We start from the raw sequence: 24,617 nt of genomic DNA, 5'->3' as shown, positions 1-24,617 counted from the left end.
AAACAAGTCGTAGTATTTGTGCATATAGACATTTTATTTTTCTTAGAATCTTAGCTTTTGGGCATCTGTGCCCTCTTGAGATCACATGAGATAAGCATATGTGGGGATTGGATAGAGAAATGGGGAAGAAGACCTGGGTCTGAGCATGTGACAGCTACGTTGGTTCCACCGTCTGTTTTGCGTTTCCTTCTGCCCCAGGAAGAAGTGGCTGGAGGCAGCATCTGTGCCTAGGGACGGTAGGTTTGTATCCATCCAGTATCAAATGTCAAGAGGTCAGTTTACACCCTTCCAGTGGCACATGTTGTATCCCTTGCATTTTAGCACCCTTGGTCAAACCCCAAGATGATTCACCCTAGTTCTATCTTTTGGCTGAGAAATCTTAAGAGAACGGTTTTGATACATAACAACATCATTATTTAGAACTGTTGCGTCCAAAGTCAAAATAATTATAATACTGCTCAAACTCTGGTAGGACAGGAAGGAGAGGAAGAAGGTTACAGCTTACAGGAAGTGTGCCATGCAGTTGAAGCCAACGAAATGATTCTTTAAATCAAACTGAAGACACGTTTGGCTAAATCCAGTAGTTAGCACCACCCATAGTAGATCCACTGGATCAGTGGGATTTACATAAAAGTTAACAAGCCCTGCTCACCCAAGGGGTCTACTCTGGTTGGCACTAATAATTGGATATAGTCCTTTCACTGAAGATAAACGCACCATTCAAAGGTAATTTCAGTGTTTAGATTGTGATGGATATAATAACAACAAGCCTGTTGGTGGTTCAGATTTGATATTCCCTGGGCATAATTTTGATTCTGAAGGAATTTCTGGGAAAGGCTGAACAACGGGCTTTCCATGTGCATGTCTGCAAGGAGAAACCCGTTCCTTGGGCCCTCTATGTGGACCATACGGATGACGGTCAAGGAAGCTGGCCCCAGGAGTTTGAAGGACATCATTCTGACTCAAGACTGGAATGTAGTGTACTGAATCACCATCGCCGTGGTGGAAAGAGTGGTGTTGCCTCAGTGAACCACCGTCTTCAGAAGAAAAACCTCCTTGTCCGTCCGCATTGTTGCCACACCTGTGATCGTGATGGTGGTGTCGGCGGTGGGGACCATGTCTGTGAAAATGAGGTGGTCGTGGGTGATCGCAGGGGCCATCAGGAGGGCAAGGAGGCCCACAATGATGGCAGTGGCCAGGAGGATGTTGGTGGTGATGATGATGGTGATCATGGTCCCTGTGTGGTGGACCAGGAGGTGGAGGTCCACCTTCTTGCCCCGACACATTGCAACGGTTAAAGAATTCTCTTGAATCATCACGAGGATGGCGATGGCGATGGCGACGGTGATGGTGGGGGTGATGGTCATGGTGATGGTGGGGTCGATGGTGATGATGATGATCCCTATGTGGTGGACCAGGAGGTGGAGGGTCACATTCATGCGCAGGCACATCGCAACGATGATAGAATTCTTCTGAATCATTGTGACAGTGGTGATGGTGGTGGAAGGGATGCTTGCCATGCTTTTGTAAGTATATAAAAGGAATACAGCCGTCATTGAAGTGAACATACAATACACATGAGAGCAAAGAAAAACAGAGTTAGTTAGAAGTCCGTCACAGAATATCCATCTTTATTGCATTCATTTATGCATTCAACAAATTCAGCTGTTGCAGTGCAGCTGACAGTAGCTTCCAGACATTCAGCTATGGGCCAGAATCCTACTGGTGTTTGTGTAACGTCTGTGTAACATATTACAGCTAATTGTGCCTAATTTATAAGGTGACCATGTGCATAGCTGAGATGTGTCCCAGCAGGTTGCCAGTTAGTTGCAATTAGCTCTTGCAAGTGAGCTCCCACAGTATTTTCTTTGTGCCACTGCTGTGAAATGCAGTAGCTTCCTTTCAATATATGAATACAGGTTCTTATTTTCTCAAGGATCAGTGCCCCACATGTGTTTCCCATAGACAACAGGATGGCCACTGTGTAACGTACTGCTGGCCTAGAAAGGTCTTCTACCTGAACCGGCAGAGGTCTTCATATCTTCCTAGGATGCTACTACATTTCACAAGTAAGACACAAAGAAAATGCTGGGTAGAGAAGCAATTAACAATTACATTGAATAAAGGATAAATAATGTATACAAACCAGCAGTTAGAGGTGTTGAGAACATGCTTGGAATATAGACTACATTGTGGAGCTTGGAAAAGTCATTGTTTTGGACTGCTAAGACCACCAAGCAGTATAGTTAGTGGCCAAGTTGGCTGGGGTATGTGTTCCAGCTTTATTTATAGCTGGATAATAGAAATTGTTGTGCAATGGCTTTTACTATAACACCATTTTATTTTAATGTATGCTTTCTATTTCTTCAAATGGAACTAGTAGTGGCAAGAGAGTTGACACTTGTTTATTTTTGAAAAATGTTTTCCCATTCTACATAGCAAACTGCTTTTGAAACGGCAAGGATGCCACTAGATGGCCAAATGGGATGGGCTATTATTTATTTATTTATTTATTTATTTATTTATTTATTTATTTATTTATTTATTTATTTATTTATTCCCCGCCCATCTGGCCTAAAAGGCCACTCTAGGCGGCTATAACAAGCAAAATAGGGTCGCTTTAGGTGTGATATGCTATATGAGGGTAACTCTTTAATGTGGATTGTGTAGTTTTAGGGCAGAAAACACCACCACACCCCATGCAAACCTATTTAGTCTATTGCCCCCCTTTAAAGGGAAAGAAAAGAAGATATATTTTTAGTAAAAATAGTGGAAAAAAGAGGCTCTTCTCCTGACATCTTCAGCCCTGCTCTGCACCCACACATGCACTGCAAAGGTCACGAGAGATCATGCTGCTATATGCCACTGCCAAAAGTCTCCTTTTCCACTCCTGTCTCCTCCTCTGTGGAGCAGCAGGAAGAAATATTCGATTTAAAATAATATATATTTTCAAGTGGTACAGTGCTGAATTGATTTGTTAAGCAATCAATTCAGCCCCGGATCTTCTTTGCTTCTAATTCTGTTTCCCCCCTCTGTATGGGAGTGGGAGGAGGTTTTCAATTTCCTAATAAGAATGTGGCTTAAACAAAGTGATGCCTGTATGCTTGGATTCAGTCCCAGCAATCACACCTGCTGGAACCAAAATGAAGTGATCCTGTCTGTACCAAAAACAGTAGACCCTGACAGGAAGCCAAAAAAGGTACAGGTAGGCAAAAATCAGGGATGGACTGATTTGTGATGGCCCATATATCAAGTGGTTGCCAGGAAAAGGAGAGAACCAGCCTGACCTCAGACCCCACCAAATCATCCCATTGCACCCTCAAATGTTGTGATTTCTATTCATGCTGTTCTAACCACAGGAGAACATGGATACTTACAGGAATATCAAAAATTACACAGGAATCTGCTCCAACCACTTCAGGATCTTGAATTACTCTTCCTGTGCAGAATCCCATGTGCTGTAGATACAAAGGAAACAGCAATATATAATTATACATTTGCACTGGGTGGCACTAAGGTAAGGTAAAGGTAAAGGTTCCCCTTGACAATTTTTGTCCAGTCGTGTTCGACTCTAGGGGGCGGTGCTCATCCCTGTTTCCAAGCCATAGAGCCAGCGTTTTGTCCGAAGACAATCTTCCATGGTCACATGGCCAGTGCGACTTAGACACGGAACGCTATTACCTTCCCACCGAGGTGGTCCCTATTTATCTACTTGCATTTGCATGCTTTCGAACTGCTAGGTTGGCGGGAGCTGGGACAAGCGACGGGTGCTCTCTCCGTCGCGTGGATTCGATCTTACGACTGCTGGTCTTCTGACCCAGCACAGGCTTCTGCGGTTTAGCCCGTAGCGCCACCACGGGTGGCACTAAACTGGCTGTCAAAGACCCCTTTCCATGGAAATTAGGGAAACAGAAAACTTCTAAGTTTCACTAACAAAGCTCACACAAATACTTGTGCAATAAGTTTTACATTGTTTGTATTTTGTGTCCGGAGGAATAAAAATGTTATGAAATACATTGGGCTTAATAATTAAAAGCTTCCTCCCCACCCTGTGCACCTGAGTGCCCTTCTATTCCATGCCCAGTGATTAGTGCCTTTCTGTTTTCTTATTTCCACCTCCTGCCCACCCCTGCAGGAAAGGGTCAAAAAGCACATCATGTCAAATGGCAGTAAAATCACTAACTGATAAGAGTCATAGAGTTGGAAGAGACCACTTACGCCATCTAGTCCAACCTCCCGCCATGCAGGAATATCCATCAAAGTACTCCCAACAGATGGCCATCCAGCCTCTGCTTAAAAACCTCCAAAGAAGGAGACTTCGCCACCTCCGAGGCAGCCTCTTCCACTGCCAGACAGCTCTGACTGTCAGGAAGTTCTTCCTAATGTTCAGATGGAATCTCTTTTCTTCTAGTTTGAAACCATTGCTCTGTGTCTTAGTCTCTGGAGCCCTGGAAAACAAACCTGTCCCCTCTTCAACATGACTCTCTCTCTCTGTCTCTCTGTTTCTCTGTCTCTGAAAAATCCTGAAAAATGTTTTCAGGAAGTACAGAAAATTGTACATTTTGTCACTGGAATAACTAAGACAAGGCAAACCTCATGCAGGTGGCATGACAGGAAACATACCAAGAGCATGTGCACGGAATCCTACGTAGTAAATAGCATATTTAATTTCTGAAGCAGACAACTTCTAAAACATTGTAGACTAGTGCTATAAATGCTCCATCCAGAGAATAAGCTCTTAGCTGCTGTTGGTAGTGAGATGAAAACTTGGAATCTTGATTCCAGTCATAGTTGCTAGACTTGAACGTTCTCATGGTAAGAGCTGTTTGGCAACTGCTTTGAGAGTTCTAGACCTTCCTTTGATGGATGCATTTAAGCAGAAGCTGAGCATCTCTCTGTCAGCATGTTGCGCATGTACATTGTCCTAGCAGGAGTGGGTCTGAAGGCTGTCTGAGACGTCTTCCCATTCTGTGATTCTGTTTTTGAGAAGAAGGACAAGCAGGTCCTCTCTCTGTAGCCCTAGCACACAGAATGCATACTTATACAGTATGTACTGGAGTATTACATATCCAGGTGATTATAAGGTAAGGTAAAGGTAAAGGTTCCCCTTGACATTTTAGTCAATCGTGTTCGACTCTAGGGGGCGGTGCTCATCCCCGTTTCCAAGCTGTAGGGCCAGCGTTTGTCCGAACACAGTTTCCGTTGTCACGTGGCCAGCTGCTGTACATGGAACGCTGTTTGCCTTCCCACCGAGGTGGTACCTATTTATCTACTCGCATGTACATGCTTTCAAACTGCTAGGTTGGTGAGGAGCTGGTACAAAGAGACGGAAGCTCACTCCATCGCATGGATTTGATCTTATGACTGCTGGTCTTCTGACCCTGCAGCACACAAAGGCTTCTGCAGTTTAGTCCGCAACGCCACCATGCCCCTACCTTATAAGGTAGTTTTGATTTAACTGCATGAGAGTTTGCATCCTTTGGTTGACTGTTAGATTGGTCCTTTGTTCTGTGTTGAAGGGACTATAGGTTTTTGCTTACCCCATGTCTTTTAGAGCGAAACTTCAATTTTGACTCATTTTTTGGGAAACCAGCTTCGGGATTGTCAGCTTCCATTATAATAAATTCAACATAGTATCCTTTTCGAGATCCTATCTGAATAGGAGAGACAATATGAGAATAAAGATAAAATAAAGGCATCCAAAATACGAAAACTCACCTTGTTTACTGAATTTGAGAAAAGCTGCGTGAAATATGTGGTGCTGGAGGAGGCTCTTGAGAGTCCCCTGGACTGCAAAGAGAACAAACCTATCCATTCTAAAGAAAATGAACCCTGAGTGCTCACTGGAAGGACAGATCCTGAAGCGGAGGCTCCAAGACTTCGGCCATCTGATGAGAAGAGAAGACTCCCTGGAAAAGACCCTGATGTTGGGAAAAGGTGAAGGCAAGAGGAGAAGGGGACGACAGAGGACAAGATGGTTGGACAGTATCATCAAAGTTACCAACATGTGTGCCTCTGCAATTAAATATGCAAAGGTTGGCATTATTTGCATTCCAGGGATAGTTCCAATGATAGTCATGTCATTAACATATTAATACATTTCAACATGGTTAAACTTTTTCTGCTACTTGAGGGTTCACAAACATTGCCTTTCCAAGGATGGTAGACTGGTTGTTTGCAAAGAATCAACTAGAGGGTGCAAGTGATTCACTACCATCCTAATCTCACTTAGGTAAAGGTAAAGGTTCACAACCTTTGCAAAGTATGATGGTGTTGAATTTTCAGTTAACCTGGCTACCTCCTCCACCAGCACATGGCACTTATAACAACCCTTTCTTTAGGTGATGGTTCCCCTTGACATGTAGTCCAGTCTTGTCCGACTCTAGGGCGCAGTGCTCAGCCCCGTCTCCAGGCCGTAGAGCCAGTGTTTTTCTGTAGACAGTTTCAGTGGTCACGTGGCCAGCACAACTAGTGAGCTCCCGTTCCTTGTCCCAGGTCCTGCCAACCTAGCCATTCGAAATCATGTAAATGTGAGTAGATAAATAGGTACCACCAGAGTGGGAAGGTCATGGCGTTCCGTGTCTAGTTGTGCTGGCCACGTGACCATGGAAACGGTCCTTGGACAAACGCTGGCTCTATGGGTTGGAAACAGAAATGAGCACCGCGCCCTGAAGTCGAACACAACTGGACTAAATGTCAACAGGAACCTTTACCTAAAGAAAGGGTTTATTTATTTGATTTGTATCCCGCCGATCTGGTCCATACGACCACTCTAGGTGGCTGTTATAAGTGCCCTGTGCTGGTGGAGGAGGTAGCCAGGTTAACTGAAAATTCAAGACCATCATACTTTGCAAAGGTTGTGAGAAGAATTTGTTCAGTTTTGAGAAGCACAAGCGTTTGGGGTCTGAGCTGTGATGTTAATTACAATTTATATGAGATCCATCAGGCACTGACCCTTTTCTTTTACATTTTAAAAGCCCAGCTTTACTACTCCATGGTGCTTAAAATAGTCCAGCTGCCATTTTAATTCCACATGAAGTCACAGGAGAGTATGGAAACTGGAAGCTTTACCTTCTTTCCTCTCCTAAACTCATTAGTTTGCAAGTGATATTGCAGCCTGGATTGGAGAGGGGTGTCGCTTTAAAACTGTGAAAGAAAACTGAAAAAGGAAACTAGCCTTGCTGCTCATTCAAAATCTTTAACTTCACTCTGTGTGAAAATGTTACTCCTTCCCCTCTCAGGGTTTCCTCCTACAGATCCTCAGATGGGGTTCACAACTCATTCCATCCCATAATGTCTCATGTTTGCCTCAGATATGGAAAAAGTTACTTTTTTTTCTACAGCCCCTTGAATCATGATCCTAAAATAAAATAAAACAAAACATTCAACCTGTTTGGCTCAGACAGATGTTTCCCTGTTTTTCACTCCAACCATTTCTGGGCAACCCATAAAAAAATTAATTTTCCCACTGTGCAACCCGAAGCCCGACAGGATGTAACTGAAATAATTCCACACACATACAGTGGTGCCTCGCTTTACGATTGCCCCGTTTAACGGCGAAACCGTATTACGATGAACTTTTTGCGATTGCTTTTGCGATCGCAAAAACGTTGTTTCCTATGGGGGAATTTTGCTTTGCAATGATTGGTTCCCTGCTTCGGGAACCGATTCTTCGCAAAACGACAATTTTCCAACAGCTGATCGGTGGTTTCAAAATGGTCACCGGTTAAACAAAATGCCCCCCCCGCTGTTTTCTGGGACAGATTCCTCGCTAGACAGGCACCGAAAATGGCCGCCCTATGGAGGATCTTCGCTGGACGGTGAGTTTACAGCCCTTTGGAATGCATTAAATGGGTTTTAATGCGTTTCAATGGGTTTTTTCTTTTCACATTACGACGTTTTCGTTCTACAGCGATTTCGCTAGAATGAATTAACATCATAATGCGAGGCACCACTGTAGTAGCATATAAATGGAGTCACAGGCACTTCATGACTCTCAAAATCTTCAAAAACTTGCTTACATGACTAGGTATCTCATAGGTTAAGTCTGACATTACAGCAACACATACCACACTAAAAGCTTTTATGACTTTCTTCACCCTGAAGTTGTGCGTCTCATTGGATTCCTGGTTATATTTTTCCAAGATCTTCTGGGCTTCTTCTATGTACTTTTCAACATCTAGCAAGGGGGTTACCCTTACCGGACAGTCTTTGCACTTGTACAAATGTTGTGGAACTGTGAAAAAAAAGCAAAGTTATCAGAGTTAGAACACTGTTGTTCTTAATTAGACTTGCACACAGAAGAGCTAGAGGAATCATATTCACAATTTGGCACCACTTTAAAGATTTCAGTCCATAATGTGATCATCTCTAAAGTATAACAACAGTTTAGATCAATTTTGTTCTTTAACTTTGGATTGCATGAGGACTCTTACATATGATTTAAGTTGTCTAATTATATCTTAGGCAAAAAATGGTCTGAAGCTCAATATTCAAAAAAATTAAGATCATGACCACTGGTTCCATCACCTCCTGGCAAATAGAAGGGGAAGATGGTTGTTGTGGGTTTTTCGGGCTCTTTGGCCGTGTTCTGAAGGTTGTTCTTCCTAACATTTCGCCAGTCTCTGTGGCCGGCATCTTCAGAGGACAGCACTCCGTGCTCTGGTGTAGTTTGCTTGGGAGTTTATTTATGGCTGTGCGATAGGCTCTTGTCCTTTTCAAGAGATGGGTGATAAGTGTGTGTATTGCTGTGGTAAGGAGGAGAGATTATCTGTCACTGTGATTGATGGGTGTCATTAGCTGGTCTTTTGTGTGTAGTGATCCCCAGTCCTTGTGGCTGGGTAGAGTTTGTTGACCTTTTGCACACTGTATTTTTGAGAGCTGGGAGCCAAGTTTTGTTGAGTTTCAAACTTTCCTCTTTTTTTGTTGAAGTTCTGCTGGTGCTTGTGGATTTCAGTGGCTTCCCTGTGCAGTCTAATGATTGCTGGTGTTGTCCAGTATTTCAGTATTTTGAAATAGAATTTCATGTCCAGCGTGTTTTAGGGCAAAGGGGAAGGGGAAGATATGGAGGCAATGACAGATTTTACTTTCTTGGACTTCATGATCACTGCAGATGGTGACAGCAGCCACAAAATTAAAAGACCCCTGCGTTGACAAACCTAGACAGCATCTTAAAAAAGAGAGACATCACCTTGCCGACAAAGGTCCGCATAGTCAAAGTTATGGTTTTTCTTGTAGTGATGTATGGAAGTGAGAGCTGGACCATAAAGAAGGCTGACCACTGAAGAAATGATGCTTTTGAATTATGATGCTGGAGGAGGCTCTTGAGAGTCCCCTGGACTGCAAAGAGAACAAACCTATCCATTTTGAAGGAAATCAACTCTGAGTGTTCCCTGGAAGGACAGATCCTGAAGCGGAGGCTCCAATACTTTGGCCATTTCATGAGAAGAGAAGAATCCCTGGGAAAGACCCTGATGTTGGGAAAGTGTGAGGGCAAGAGGAGAAGGGGACGACAGAGGATGAGATGGTTAGACAGTGTCATCAAGGCTACCAACATGAATTTGACAAAACCCCAGGAGGCAGTGGAAGACAGGAGGGCCTGGCGTGCTCTGGTCCATGGGGTCACAAAGAGTTGGACAGGACTTAACTACACTAAAGAACAACAAATTATATCTGCATTGTTTAATGTGGTTGCCCTCGTTGGCTAGCTCAGCGAGTTGGGTGCCTGGCTGCGAAACCGGAGACATCAATCCTCTACTGTCCCTCCAGGGAGAAGAACCAGCCTGTGTAGCCTTGAGCAAATTGCGTAGTCCAAGGATGCCCCCAGAAAAAAAGAATGGGAAACCTCTTCTGGGTGCCCTACACCAAGAAAACCCTGGAAAGAGGGTTACTGCTAAATCAGAATCAACTTGATGCCATGTTGTTGTTGTTGTACTTTGTGATGTTCTGTATTGCAGAATTCACACTTGTAGTGGAGGCAGGATATCTACAGTTCTGGAGGTTATCACTTTGTCAGTCTCCTGTTGCTTAGTGTAGTAAATCACACTCCCTGAGGCCCATTGAAACAGTGGGAATTTGGTGAGTCAACTCCTCCATAAGTTGCCTTGATTCAAATGGATCTACTCTAGTTGTGGCTTGCTTGTATTTTTTTTTCTTTACGGTGCTCATCCCCATTTCCAAGCCATAGAGCCAGTGTTTTGTCCAAAGACAGTTTCCGTGGTCACATGGCCAGCATGACTAGACACGGAATGCCACCATGGTGGTACTTATTTATCTACTTGCATTTGCATGCTTTCCAACTGCTTGGTTGGTGGGAGCTGGGACAAGCGACGGGAGCTCACTCCGTCACATAGATTCGATCTTACGACTGCTGGTCTTCTAACCTTGCAACACAGAGGCTTCTGCAGTTTAACCCGCAGCACCACCACACCCCTTTTGCTCGTAATATAAGCCCTACCCCCCCCAAATAAGCCCCAGTTAAGTGAAACCCCGCCCTCCACCGTTGTGCAGCAACCAGATGAAGATGACATGACTGTAAAATAAAACACCCCCTGAAAATAAGCCCTAACATGTATTTTGGATCAAAAATTAGTATTGTTGTAGGCATCCTTCAGTCTCGAGAGACTATGGTAACATGCTCTGAATCGAGGAGTGTCCTCTCCAGAGCATGAAGCCCGGGTAAGGTAATATGGAGGATAGGCTGTTACCCAAGCAGCAGATCCCCCCTCTCCACATTGCTGAAATGGTCCAATGGAAAGGCAAGAGCCAATACAACTGGTTCCAGCAACGTCGCAGGAGTTGGCAGAACGACACATGCTGCCTTCGGGACTCCAGCTCCGGATTTTGCCTCGAGGTTAACTCCTGAATCCTTTTCCATGAGTGGATATAGCCACAAGGCAGTGGAGGTTTGAAATCGGAGTTTTCCTTCTCCTAGATGGGCTGCCTTCCAGGGCTGACGAGCCCCACCTACCCAGCCGGCTCTTTAATAGTGCAAAAGTATGATCTGATCCTTAAAACTTTCCTAACTCCCAGGCTTTTGCAAATCTAATTGGCTTTCCTATTTACCGTATTAAGGCCAGAGATACAATTTGAGAATTTCACGTGCCATTAGTAGGCACGCGGTCCTGGGACACGCTCTTTTAAAGCAGGAAGTCGGAACAAAGGACCCGTGGAAGACTCAACATTCCAAGCTAATTGGAGAAGAGATAAAACACCTGGATTTTCATAGGAATTGAAGGAGGAGGATGTTATAGCCCCTCGAGGCTAATTGGTTAACAACCAAAAAGTGTCAAGAAGAAGGGAGGAGTTAGAGAATGTAGAAAATGGATGATGGGTTTTGTGGAAGAAGTTCAGAAGTTAGATTCCATGATGATGGGAGAGAAAAAGAACTTGATGGTTTGAGTATGTGACTTGAAGGAGAAAGAATGTAAGTGGAGAAAAAGAAGGAGTTGGGACTAGCCTGCCTTAGCCCAGCTTAATAGTGGTTATTATTTTAATTGGGATTACTTATTTTATTTAACTATAATGATCTTTGAATATGTTCTTTATGCTAAAGCTTGAGCAATATAATCTGATTCTATGACACTCTATTTTTCTAATAAAAAATTAGAAAATTAGAAAAGACCCTGTCTTTTTGGGGGGAAAAACATGGTATAATCCCAGTGCAAGAACTAATCTTGGACAAAAAAGGAGCAGAGAGGGAAAAAGCTAGAATTACAAGCAGTCTTGCAGAGGCGTAGAAAGCTAACAAGTTTTCAAGGGCTACATGAAGTGGTGCATCTGCAGAAATGAGCTACAGTCCATGAAATCTTATCCCCAAGTAATCTTGTTAGATTTTGAGCTGCCACAGGTTTTTGCTACAGCAAACGTGGCTACTCCTCTGAAAAGCAACTAGGTCTACAATTAAGGTTAAAATAACATCTATGAGGATGGAAGCCACAGGCTGGGGCTAAGGGTGTTTCCTGGTTCTAGACGGAGTAAGACCATTACTGTATTATGACATATCTCGTATGGTAGCTGAGTATAATGCAAATTTGCAGGGGGAATTGTAAATCAAAATATCTGTAGGGCACCTAGTTGAGAAGTCTTTATCATCTGGTGAACACTAGGAGATTTCTGCCCTCTCCCTCCCCTGATTGATCTGGGAGAGAACATTTTACATCTAATGACAGTGCAGTGGGTGAGCTTCCAGTGTGTCTTTGAAAGTATTTATACTTTTCTGGAGTATATAATGGCTTCATTTACAAGGTGTGTAAAATACCTGGGCTTATGGTGCAGTTGTATCCAAACAGTTCCTCTTTTTTGAATAATAGGTTTTTGTACAAAACAGCTTTGCATTGCCCAAATTCCTGGAAAAGACAAGAGAAAAACAAAAAGAGGTGTCTTATCTGTTCCTAGCTGTTCTTCAAAAAAAGCTTCAACAGGCAAATCAGAAAGGTGCTTTTGGGTAATATTGTTGATTACAAAACAACACATTGTTACGAACATCTGTCCCCCTGCTCCAAGTGGTGAGAATTCCAAAGGTGCAATTCTTAGAACGTAGAAAGAATTTGTTATGTGTATTCTCAAAGGCTTTCACGGCTGGGATCTGAGGGTTGTTGTAGGTTTTTTGGGCTGTTTGGCCGTGTTCTGGAGGCTTTGCCAGTCTCTGTGGCCAGCCTCTTCAGAGGACAGGAGCTAGAGCTCTGTGTTCTGCTGTAGTGTGTGGGACAGTGGAGTATTTGTAGCTGTGGGATCAGCTTTTTGTCCTTTTCAGGAGATTGGGTGATTATGGTGATCAGGGTGTTTTTTTTTAATTATGGGTGTATTGCTGTGATAAGGGGGAGATGATCTGTCAGTGTGACTGATGGGTGTTGTTAGCTAGTCTATTGTGTGCAGTGATCTTGACTGTGAATTTATTATGTCTTAGTCATTAAATTTCAAAATATCCCAGGGAGATTTCAAGACAATTGCCAGAAGTCTTACTGATTTCATTAATCTTCTCCTGACTAAACCCGAGTGTTAGAACAAAGCACTACCAGATTCTCCATGATCTCCAAAGGATCACATCCAAATGATCACCTTTATGACCGTCTCCAAATCTTATTAAAACATTCAATCAATCCAATATGGATCTAAGTTAATCTTCCCATGATTCTCCTTTTGCTTAAATACCGATATTCAGTGTAGTATAGAGACAGAGTGATCAATTTTGGCGGTGGAACCTCACCTGGGTGACGGCGGTGGAACTGGTAAAGGCACTCATTAAATATCTTACTTACCCTGAAAGCCCTATTAGGGTGGCTTCGTGTTGGTTCCAACCTGATAGCACAAATAAAAGCAACTTGCATATCGTATGCCTAATGGCAAAGTGAATGTTGCATCCTAATACCACAATGTTGAAGCTTTTCCAAAAGGAAACTAGCAGTATAACACTGATAACATAACTAAGATTTGAATACCCCAGGACATATTTTCATATAAATTCAAAATATGGCGAGAATTTGAAATTTGATTGCAGAAGTTAAAACCAATGTTTTGCTTCCCTGACGCTAAAAAAAATTATTTTTGAGGGATTGGAAGAAAGATAATTTAGGTAGATTTAATAAGGGAAATGTTTTCAAGTATTTAAATAAAGTACATTGCACTTTCTAACCTAATCTGGGTTTCTATAGACCAGGACGTATAGTATGCTTGGTTTCTAAAAGAGCTGTAGGAAGGGCAGCAAAGGGTTTGCTTGAAACTACATACAGTCGTGCCCCGCTTAACGATTACCCCGTATAACGATGAATCCGCTTCACGACGATGTTTTCGCGATTGCAATTGCGATCGCAAAATGATGTTTTTATGGGGTTTTTTTTGCTTTGCGACGATCAGTTCCCTGCTTCAGGAACCGATTCTTCGCATTACAGTGATCAAAACAGCTGATCGTCAGGTTTTCAAAACGGCCACTGGCTGCTCAAGATGGCGCCCTGCTGTGTTTTTGGATGGATTCCTCGCTTTACAGGCACCGAAAATGGCCGCCCCTATGGAGGATCTTCACTGGATGGTGAGTTATTCAGCCCACTGGAATGCATTGACCGGTTTCCAATGCATTTCAATGGGCTTTTTATTTCGCTTTATGACATTTTCGCTCTACAGCGATTTTGCTGGAACAAATTAACGTCGTCAAGAGAGGCATCACTGTACACTGGATCCAATCCAGGTCTTGTCATAGAAAAAAAAGCAACAACAACAACAAAAAACCCACCACAAAAACTAGCAGCATTGGGAAGCTCAAATATGTCTGCAGTCATCACATTCTGTGATCAGGACAATGCACCTGGAGGGCCCTGTTCAAGGGGAAGTAATACTTCTGGCTCTTACTCTAAAGGTGGAGTTAATACTTAGTTTTAACTAAGTATTTAACTAATAGTTAGTTTTAATACTTAAGGAATTGTCCTGCTACCTGAGAGCAGGACAATTCCTTAAGTATTAAAAATCTCTCTGACTGTAATCTCAATATCTTCGAATCACCCACAGATTGCAGATAAGAGCTTTGTTTTTTGCTTTAATATTTGGAGTTAAACATGGCCTCAGGTGGTTGATTTTTCAGGCAAAATGCTGGGAGAGGATCGTGCGGCTGAAAACCAAATATGTTTTCTTTTGCCAACAATGTGTGACTGTGTCTTATTGGACCCTAAGCCACATTCCCAGGAAAATATGGTTGGTGCAAACAAAGCGACCCTCACCCACAGCTATTTTGGGGGGGGGGAGGGAAGAGAGACTGCTCAGAAATAAACAATAAAAAAGTCAGAAAGACAATTTCTTTCCGTCAGCCAGAAGCTTTTTCTAATTTATACTCGCTTTGGCTGCATAACCTAACCCTATAAAGGTATATAACTAAGCCAAATTCCACATGCGGGCTAAGTGGAGGGAAAGGCACCACTCTTTCAGTTGTGCTTCAGTTTGGTGAGCCGGGCAGGAATGATGGTCAGGCCCTGTATTCCGATTTAGCTCAACAGAGCCCCCTGGAGGTTATGGTAATTCAGAACCCTGTCAGGAACCTGAAACAGGAAAAACTCTTTGCTTTGTCTCTGAATATGCATCCAGAATATGCTCAAACATTTTCCCCCCAGACTAGCCCATCTGTTTGAAACCAGCTAAATGTTTTAGATATCAATCTAAAGTTGTTAAGACGATAGCACCAGCTAATTTCTTGGTTAGACCATTGAGACATGAGATCACCGACATCAGCTTCCAATAAAAGCCTCCTGGCACAGGGGTTGAACTGCAGGACTGCAGTCAAGATTCTGCTCACAACCTGAATTTGATCCAGATGGGTTCAGGTAAGCCTGCTCAAGGTTGACTCATCCTTACATCCTTTCAACGTCAGTCAATCGAGTCCTGAGGTCATGGGGTGGGGCACTGTACCAATGTGTAGCTTGCATAATTAAATCGCAAACCACCCAGAGAGTGCTTTAAGTACTATGGGGCAGTATACAGTGGTGCCCCGCATAGCGGCGATAATCCGTTTCGGATAAATCGTCGCTATCCGGATTCGTCACTATACGGGGCAAAAAACCCCATAGGAACGCATTAAACCCTGTTTAATGTGTTCCTATGGGGGGAAAACTCACCGTTATGCGAAGATCCTCCATAGGGGCGGCCATTTTCGGTGCCTCTAAAGAGAGGCAACACAGCAGGCGGCCATTTTTGAACCACCAATCAGCTGTATGAAAATGGGGCCTTTGGAAGGACCACGGGGGAGGGCTCCCCCGCGGTCCTTCCGAAGCCCCCACCGGCATTTTCGCCCAGCTGAGCGGCGGGAGCTTCTGAAGGACTGCGGGGGAACCCTCTCCCATAGTCCTTCCGAAGCCACCGCCGGTCAGCTGGGGGAAAATGGGGCTATGGGGAAAAATGGCAAAGCGATTTTCCCCATAGGCAACATTGCAATGCAATCGCAAAAGCAATAGCAAAAAAGCCATTGCTATGCGGATTCGTCGTTAAACGGGGCGCCCGTTAAGCGAGGCACCACTGTATAAGCAGAACACTTTTTCATTGCTCTGAGATTTCCCATAAATGCGTGGCTTTGCTCTCAGTTTGGCTCTTTCTAGCAACAAATAATCAAGAGGTCCTGTCCTTTACAGCAGGGATCCCCAACCTTTTTCACCCCGTTGACTGGCTGGGGAAGGCGGGGCACCCCCACGCTCATGTGCATGCACAAATGAGCACTCACTCTCTCTCATGCACAAATGAGCATGCACATTTGTGCACGCGCAAACGGCAGCGCGACGCTTGTGTAGGCATGCATGCTTGTGCACATGTGCAAACGGTGGCATGGTGTTTGTGCAGGCACATGTATGCTCGTGTGCATGTGTGGTGCTCACACGGGCAAGCTGGAGCACACGCGCATGTGCAAATCAGGTGTGCAGGGGTGAGTGCGTGAAGGGTGGGCGGGTGGGCGTTCTGTCTCCGCAGTCCGGCTCAGGCCATGGAATGGCACCGGGCCACGGAACGGGGGCTGTGTACCTCTGCTCTACAGTGATTTTTGTGTTTATTCTGTTACCCAGAGTTCTACCCAAGGGGTTAATATTTAACCAGCATGTTTAGATAGATTTTACTTAGTATTGTGTACGGCTGTGGCCTTTCCTTGTTCTTCATCTATTCCTTTTCCTCCTCTCCTTCATATAGCCCTTTCTGTATCTGACATCTTCTTGCATTGTTTTAGAGGATACAGTAATTTTTCACTAAGCCCTTCCTTATGCTTAGGGCCATTACAAACCTACCTCATGTATTCTTAGGGTACTTCTCAAGCTTGTCTTAATTCTGTACTTCCTGTGCTTTAGACAAACAATTCTCAAGACGCTTTTCTTTATATCTCCCCCCCCCCGCCCCTGGATTAAACTGAGGAGAGCAGTTCTTGGTATAAGACCTTAAGAGTACCTAGTGGGACAAACTAAGGTGTTTAGACTAGAATTAGCCAGTGGTGACAGCCCATCCGTTATGCTTTATGGAGGAAATATGGTCAAAAAGAGACCGATGAATAAGGAAAGCAACACTTTGCGGAGATCTCTAACCCTGAGTAAGGCAACGTTTGTTCCCAGATCCCTGGATCAGGATATTGCTATAGACCAGGTCAGCCATGTCTTTTTTTTAAGTGGACAGCTAGACACAAAATGTATAGTTAGGAGAAAAGACACCCATGCATTTGGAAACAGATATATCTGCTCTTAGAGAAAAAGCTACACAGGTTATATATAGCTGTTTACTAAAAACTGTCATGTAACACAATTTATACACAAGTCAGGCGGTGCTTGAACCATAGCAAACAGCCCAAACCAGATAAAAAACAACTTCTTCTTTTTGACCAAACCCTGCTCTTTGTCCCCTTGATCAGTACCGAAGGTCTGCAGGCCCTGTTGACCACAGTGTAAGAGACACTAAAGCAATCACTCAGCCTGAAAAGGACTTGACTGGACACTGGAGCGGTTGTAAAATCTGCTTTAAAAATAAAACAAAACCCAAACCAGGTGTATTTTGTAGCCAGCTGTTAGATGCTGTAATATGAAAAATGTGATGTGGCTACAAAAAAAGGCAAGTGCTATTTTAGTCTGCATTAACAGAAGTATAGTTTCCAAATCTTGTGAGATAGTAGTCCCCCTCTATTCGGCACTGGTTAGGCCTCACCTTGAGTATTGTGTCCAGTTCTGGATACCGTACCTCAAGAAGGATGCTGACTAATTGGAACAAGTTCAGAGGAGGGCAACAAGGATGATCAGGGAGCTGGAAACGAAGCCCTATGAGGAAGGACTGAAAGAACTGGGCATGTTTAGCCTTGAGAAAAAAAAGACTAAGAGGAGATAGACAGCACTTTTCAAATATTTGAAAGGCTGTCATACAGAGGAGGGGCAGGATCTGTTTCCAATCATCCTGGAGTACAGGACACACAACAATGGGCTCAAGTTATAGGAAGACAGATTTCGGTTGAATATCAGGAAAAACTTCCTAACTGTTAGAGCAGTACAGCAATGGAATCAATGACCTCGAGAGGCGGTGAGTGCTCCAACACTGGAGACATTGAAGAGAAACCTAGACAACCCCCTGGCAGATATCCTTTAATTTGTACTCCTGCCTTGAGCACGGGGTTGGACTCAGTGGTCTTATAGACCCCTTTAAGGTTCATTATTCTATGATTTTATGAGCACTCAGACAATATGAGAAGAGCATCCTGCAGATAAACAATAACCTCTACTAACTGCTGCTTCATCCTAAGGGTCAAGATACATATCACATTAATTGCATTAAGGGTGATTTTTTGTATCCAACCATGTTAGATGCCATATTCTGGGAATGGCAGTCTAGACAAGCAACTCGTCCAAGTTCTGTTCTGAAACTTGTCTTTTGTTTTGATGGGAGATCCCAAATTGAGGCTAAAGATGGAAAGGAACACTTGACATCCTGAACAGAGGAGGAAAATGCCAGCAGTACCTGTGACTGGAAAGCCTCAGGATGCTCCCACTTACCGTGCTTGGGTAGAAAATCCTGTGCCCGCAAGATGACCAGTTTTTCCTGGATAATACAGGACATTCTGTGTCCAACACGTCTAGAGTGAAGTACAGGATGGAGGCATTGCCCTGGAAGGGGTGAAGGCAGAAGGAAATACAGTAGGTTTAATCATGTTTCGGGGTGGGGGAATGGTGGTGAAGGAATAGGCAGATTTAGTTAATTGATAACGTTAAATGTGCACCCTTCCAATCAATGAGACATTTCACAGGCTCCAAGCACTTGCCCAAGGTTCCATTTGCTTAGGAGACAGTTGCAGGAGACGGGAGACTGATGGCATTTTTATGGTGCAAAGTTTTTCTGCACACATAGCATGTAAGCATTCACCATATTAGAATGATTCGGCAGCAGGCGAGCTCTCAATCCCACCGTTAAGTGAAAAAGCAAATAAATATTCCCCTGCCTGTCTCATCACAATTTCATCTCACTTTTATTTTTCAAAGTGATGCTGTGCATCTGTGCTGTTCTAGTACGTTTAATTTTTTTTAAAAAAAATATCATTGGCCCCTTCACACTCCTGAGGAAGTGTTTAATTTGTCAGGATCCTGACGTGGCTCTCTTCTTATGCCACTTTTCCCAATATTGGCAAATTCAAAAGGAAAGGCTTGCTTTGGTTCGTTTCCGGATGCTGGGAATGAAACAAAACAGAGCGAGCTCACTGCACCGAAAAAGGTAGAAACCCCTGGCAGGGGCCAAAAAAGTGCTGATAGGAATCCTTTGGGAAGGGGATGATTCACTCCATCAAATATGTCAGCACTTTAGGACTGAACTATTGGATGCTAGCAGAGGACTAAACAACAGGCTAAATGCTTATGTAGCCACCCTCAATGTCAACCCCTTTCCTGCTTTTCAGACCCATTTCCAGAAGGAATTGACTTCCTGTTACACACGCTGACCTTATCTAACCACTCTTCTTTTCAAGGAGAAAGCAGAGGACAAAGATGAGTCCCCTTCACTCATTACCTATTCCTTTCTTTGCAGATTAGGTGCCCTCCAGATCCTCTGTACTTTGTCCCTCGTGAGCCCCAGACACAACATGACCAGTGATAGGAGCTGTAATCCAATAAGGGACCAGTTGGGAAAGGTTACGTTCAAGGGACTTATGCTATATTCATGTACTATCCAGCTGAGGATCAGTTCAGTACTTTAAATAGGAATTGGGATAAGGATCAGAGAAGCTTAAATCTTATTTCATATGGTTTTCCCTTTAAAATGACCTCAACAAAGTTGAACAAATAAAAAGAGAAACATCCATTGGTACCAATCTAAAATAGTGATTACAAGTTTCGGGTAAGTTAATATAGAATAGGTTACTCTTCTTGGTTATTCTGTGATTAATATTGGACAGTTAAGAATGGCAATGAAACTTTGAGGTACAACAGACCAGAGCAAGTAAATGTTGAGAGAGTAAACGATGCCATCATTTGGATATTCCATTGATTCTGCGCTGTGATTCTCCCTCTCTTCTGTTTCAGACTACCAGCTGACACTGAATTTTGCATGGTGAACAAGACAGCTCATTTCGCTGCAAATATGTTGTGGTTCTTCAACCCTAAGGATTTCTCAGACATTCTGATGCCCATCCTCTTTGTTCCAAATGACCCCATTTAGCTGTTAATCCTGTTGACACTCACCAGCAAAGTTCAGTATTAGAAGGCACGATATATTTATTTATTTTATTTATTTCATTTATTTATTTTATTTATATCCCGCCCATCTGGACTGGTCGACCATTCTTATTATATATATATAATAATATATATAATCACTGATCATTATTGAGTTTTTGAGAAACCAGAATGCTTCCATGTAGCTGTTATTGCCAATTGGGAGAGGGGGAAAAAGGTAATAATAGTTCTAGTTTTATTGGTTCTCCAAACAACAGACACATTAGTCTCATTAGAAAATGAAATAAATTATCAATAGCTTAATCTACTCCCATTATCTACACCAGTGCTTCCCTACCTTGGGTTCCCAGATGTTCTTGGACTACAACTCCCAGAAACCATGGCCAGGGCGGTTAGTGGTGAAAGCTTATGGGAATTTTAGTCCAATAATCTTGAGGATGCAAAGGTTGGGAACCACTGATCTACACCATTATTTTATGTGAACATCAGAATGCTTGCCCTCTTAATCATAATGTGATGTTGACCAGTCTGTTTCTTCTCTAAACTGGTTTCCGTAGAGTTGGTCCTGTTAAAGAGGTGGGGAAGGTGAAAGGGGTTTGGAAAGGTATGTTCTAGCTTTGGATCTGAACCAGCGAACCAACTACTTGTCTTCAGGTTTCTAACAAATTAATATTTTTGCAAGTCACATTGGAGTAGCATCGATTTGTGCTTTGCTGGCAGCTGCTCACCATGAACAAAACAGACTCATGGCCATTTCTGGGGGTGGACTCACCTGCCAATACTATTCATGAGACAAAATGGACTTGGAAAAGTATCTCCCATGAAGTTAAGTCTCTAGTAGTTCTTCACAATCCTCTAGGACAGTGGTTCCCAAACATGAGTCCCCAAGATGTTCTTGGACTAAAACTCCCAGAAGCTTCAACCTTTGCTGTGTGGCCAGAATTTCTGGTGTAAGAATGTATGAGGAACCAAGGTTGGGAACCACTGGTCTAGGAAATGGAAGGAATTCAGAGAGGAGAAAAGGTGCAGATATTCCCTTCTTTCAATATTGATTGAACAAAAATCCCATTCCCATCAACTCAAACATGTATTTGTTTCTTTATCATATGCACTGATCATCTTTTTTTGTGTTAAGAATGCTCAAAGGGATTTATGATAGAAAAACTGGAAACTACGTCAAATTGTTGCAGTGTGGAATGAGACTGTTCAGTCTTCCAGCCACATCATTCATTCCATTTCATTCACCCTCCCATCCCTTGGCCATGCATTCCCCCTGACAACATCCATTGAGTTCTTTTGTGGATGCTGGACATCTTCATTTTTTCACTGATTTGTTCTTATAGATGTGTGTGGAGTCTCCTTCTGCTTGTGGAAATGCTGAGATACCCAAGCTTGCTGATACTTTCCTCACTTACTGTAGATGGTTGGTTGATGCAGTTTTGACTGCAAAGTAACTATGGCGGTACTCAATAGCCTGGACAGTGAAAGTAGAGGGATTAATAAATACAGATGAAAGCAGGAATAAAGAGAAACACAAAATAAAAATGAAATTACCGTATTTTTCCACGTATAAGATGCCCCCATGTATAAGATGCCCCCCCACTTTTCTAATCCAAAATTAAGACATCTAAGTGGGGCTTAGCAAGGGTGAGGGGGAAAGGGATCAAAACGCTTCAGGATCGCTTTGATCCATGCTTTCCCCTCCATTTGTTTTTGTTCTCTCCTCAGCTTACTCCCGTGTATAAGACGACCCTCAATTTTTAGCTTAAAGATTTTAGACAAAAGTATAGTCTTATTTTTATTATTTATTTTATTTTATTTTATTTATACCCCGCCCATCTGGTCTTGTGACCACTCTAAAAATACGGTAACTTGACCTACAAAGCATTCTTTATTTTTAAATGTTCCATGGAGAACATCTCTACCTGGGGTACTTGGGTCCAGAGATACAGCACCACTAAAGGCAAACTCCTGTCTATAACCCCTGTGACCACTAGAGTTGCTGTTGATTATTAGGAAAAGAAACAAATTAGTATTGAATTTTGCAAGCCAACAATTAGCCTTATTCCTCTGAAATTCATCAGAAGGGTTTAATAACTGAGGGCATATTAAGCTGAGCCAATTCCACTGGAAGCCTACAGTTAAGTGATTTAAAGACGTCTTAAATAAACGTATTGATTTCCTTTGGGGTTAAAACATTTCTCCTGCAGTATGAAACCTGTGGCCTTTCCAGTGTTGTTAGACTCCAGTTCTTCCTTAGTTCTGAACAGCCTGGACAACTGTAAGGATGGGAAATGTACTCCTGTAACATTTTGAGAGGCATAGGTTCATTGCACTGCCTTCTGTGGTTTATTTTAAATATTTCTATGCTGCCATTCTCCCAAAGGATCAAAGATGGCTCACAGCATTTATAAGAAACAAAGATCAAAGCCAAATAATACATTATTACAATATTTTTTTAAAAAGTTAAACAACGATCATAGATTTTAGAATTCACAATAAAAATAATATTAAAAGCACAAGACAAACACAGAATCAAATGCTCCTTTTAAAATATCCCCTTGGTCAGGCAGCTATTTAAATAAAAAGTCTGCCTGAAAGGAAAGATCTTCATCTCCTTATGGAAGGACAGCAGAGATGGGGTCAGGCTGGCCTCCTTTGGCAAGAAGTTCCAGAGTCTGGGAGCCGCCACCGAGAAGTTTCCTGTAGTCCCACCAAGCGCTCCTGTGAGGGTTGGTGGGACTCAGAGAAAGGCTTCTCCTGATGATCTTAACATCCAAGCAGGCTCTTAAGGGGAGATATGATGTAATTGTGACAAGAAACATTTAGGCATCTGAGACTAGATCTCTGCACCAAATCAATTTGGCCTGGGCCCTGGATACCTTCCATATGAACCTACCCGACAGTTAAGATCTAACCAGGGGGCCCTTTTGAAAGAGCCGTCCCTTAAGGAGATAAGAGGGAGGGCTTGTAGAGAAAAGGCCTTTTCGGCAGCTGCCCCTAGACTATGGAATGCCCTCCCGACTGAGATTCGTCTGGTGCTGACGCTGATGACATTTTGGCGCCAGGTCAAAACCTTCCTGTTCCAAATGGCTTTTAACTGAAATAATATCAAATGTGGGTCTGATGGCAATTTTTAGAATATATATTTTAATTGCATTTTAATTATTTTGCCATTTTATTTTGCCATTTTATTGTATTTTAAATGCTGTAAGCCACCCAGAGACCTTCGGGTAGTGTGGGCGGCATATAAGTTACATAAATAAATAAGAAATAAATAAATTTCAGTTCTGTGGGAGTATGTATTCCAATGTGGAGCTATTGTTAACTCTGTGAAATGAAAAATAAATCGTTTTTGACATGTGGTCTTGAAAGGAAGACCTGCCAATCTAGCAGTTCTAAAGCATGCAAAAATGCGAGTCGATAAATAGGGACCACCTCGGTGGGAAGGTAACGGTGTTCCGTGTCTAGTCGCGCTGGCCATGTGAACACGGAAACTGTCTACGGAGAAATGCTGGCTCTACGGCTTGGAGACGGGGATGAGCACCGCGCCCTAGAGTCAGACACGACTGGACTAAATGTCAAGGGGAACCTTTACCTTTACCTCGGAAGGAGCCCCTCGCACCTATAGTACTTACCACATGTTGTACATGAGCATCGGCAACACGCAACAGAGTGAAAATGTAGCCTTCCCTGCGATGCTTATTGATCAAGTCGAGGGCCGTCCCTGCGTCCTTTTCTATTTCTGCATCCTTGCAGTCCGCAGAAGCCACAACAGGCGGGCTTTGGGCGCTAGAACAGAGGAACACTGTAAGAAACACAGTAGCTGCCAGCAGCTCCATTTTGGGCTGCAGGAGGCTCTGCGCTTTCCCACTTCCCCCCTTTCTGTCGTCTGTGGAGAGCCTTTCCAGAGACGCCGAGGTTAATGCTGAATAGGGCAATGTTTTTTTTTATAAATACAGTATCAGTGTAATTAAAGCCAGTTTGCCTTGATCTTTGGTTAATAAAGGTAAACAAAAAATGAATGATTCACGGAGCAAACAGTTAGGGAAAGAGTACGAAAAGAGTGAGGGGGTTTAGAAAAAGAATAACACGCAAGCAGAGTGAAATAACTGGGGGGCGACAGGATGGTACAAAGGGTGGCTGTGTTTACACATGAGTCCACTGGGAGGAAAATGGTGTGATCTTTGATGCAAATGTATGTTTTGCACAACTGCGGTTTGATTCGTTTGACTGGAACACAGAGGCTTCAAAATAAATAAGGACTTAAGTCTTCATTTTTGTGGAGCATAAGGGTAGAGACAGACTATGTTGGCTCTAGTCAAGGTTTCTTCCCAAAAGAATAGCAATCTGGTATGCCTTTGCATGTCATGCACACAGGTGTACGAAATTGGTCATTCACCCATGGTGTAGCAGCACACCACAAGTAACAGCTGATCTGGTCTACAGTCCATTTTGGGTGGTGTT

The 24,617-nt window shown here is 43.1% G+C and overlaps 1 protein-coding gene across 1 annotated transcript; it reads right to left on the bottom strand.

The window, feature by feature from the left end:
* Positions 1–15: 15 nt before the first annotated feature.
* HRG (histidine rich glycoprotein) lies at positions 16–24,089 on the bottom strand. Its single transcript, XM_020810564.3, has 7 exons — positions 23,789–24,089; positions 18,483–18,593; positions 12,260–12,347; positions 8,070–8,236; positions 5,541–5,654; positions 3,378–3,458; positions 16–1,521 (listed from the first exon to the last, which is right to left on the bottom strand). Exons 1-7 carry the CDS (start codon positions 23,990–23,992, stop codon positions 733–735), a joined length of 1,554 nt encoding a protein of 517 aa, XP_020666223.3. The 5' UTR covers positions 23,993–24,089; the 3' UTR covers positions 16–732.
* Between the last annotated feature and the right edge of the window lie 528 nt (positions 24,090–24,617).

This window comes from Pogona vitticeps, chromosome 3, assembly GCF_051106095.1.
Source record: "Pogona vitticeps strain Pit_001003342236 chromosome 3, PviZW2.1, whole genome shotgun sequence".
Taxonomy (NCBI): Eukaryota; Metazoa; Chordata; class Lepidosauria; order Squamata; family Agamidae; genus Pogona; species Pogona vitticeps.
The sequence above is the reverse complement of the archived record's forward strand: the minus strand, read 5'-3'. Positions and strand labels throughout refer to the sequence as shown.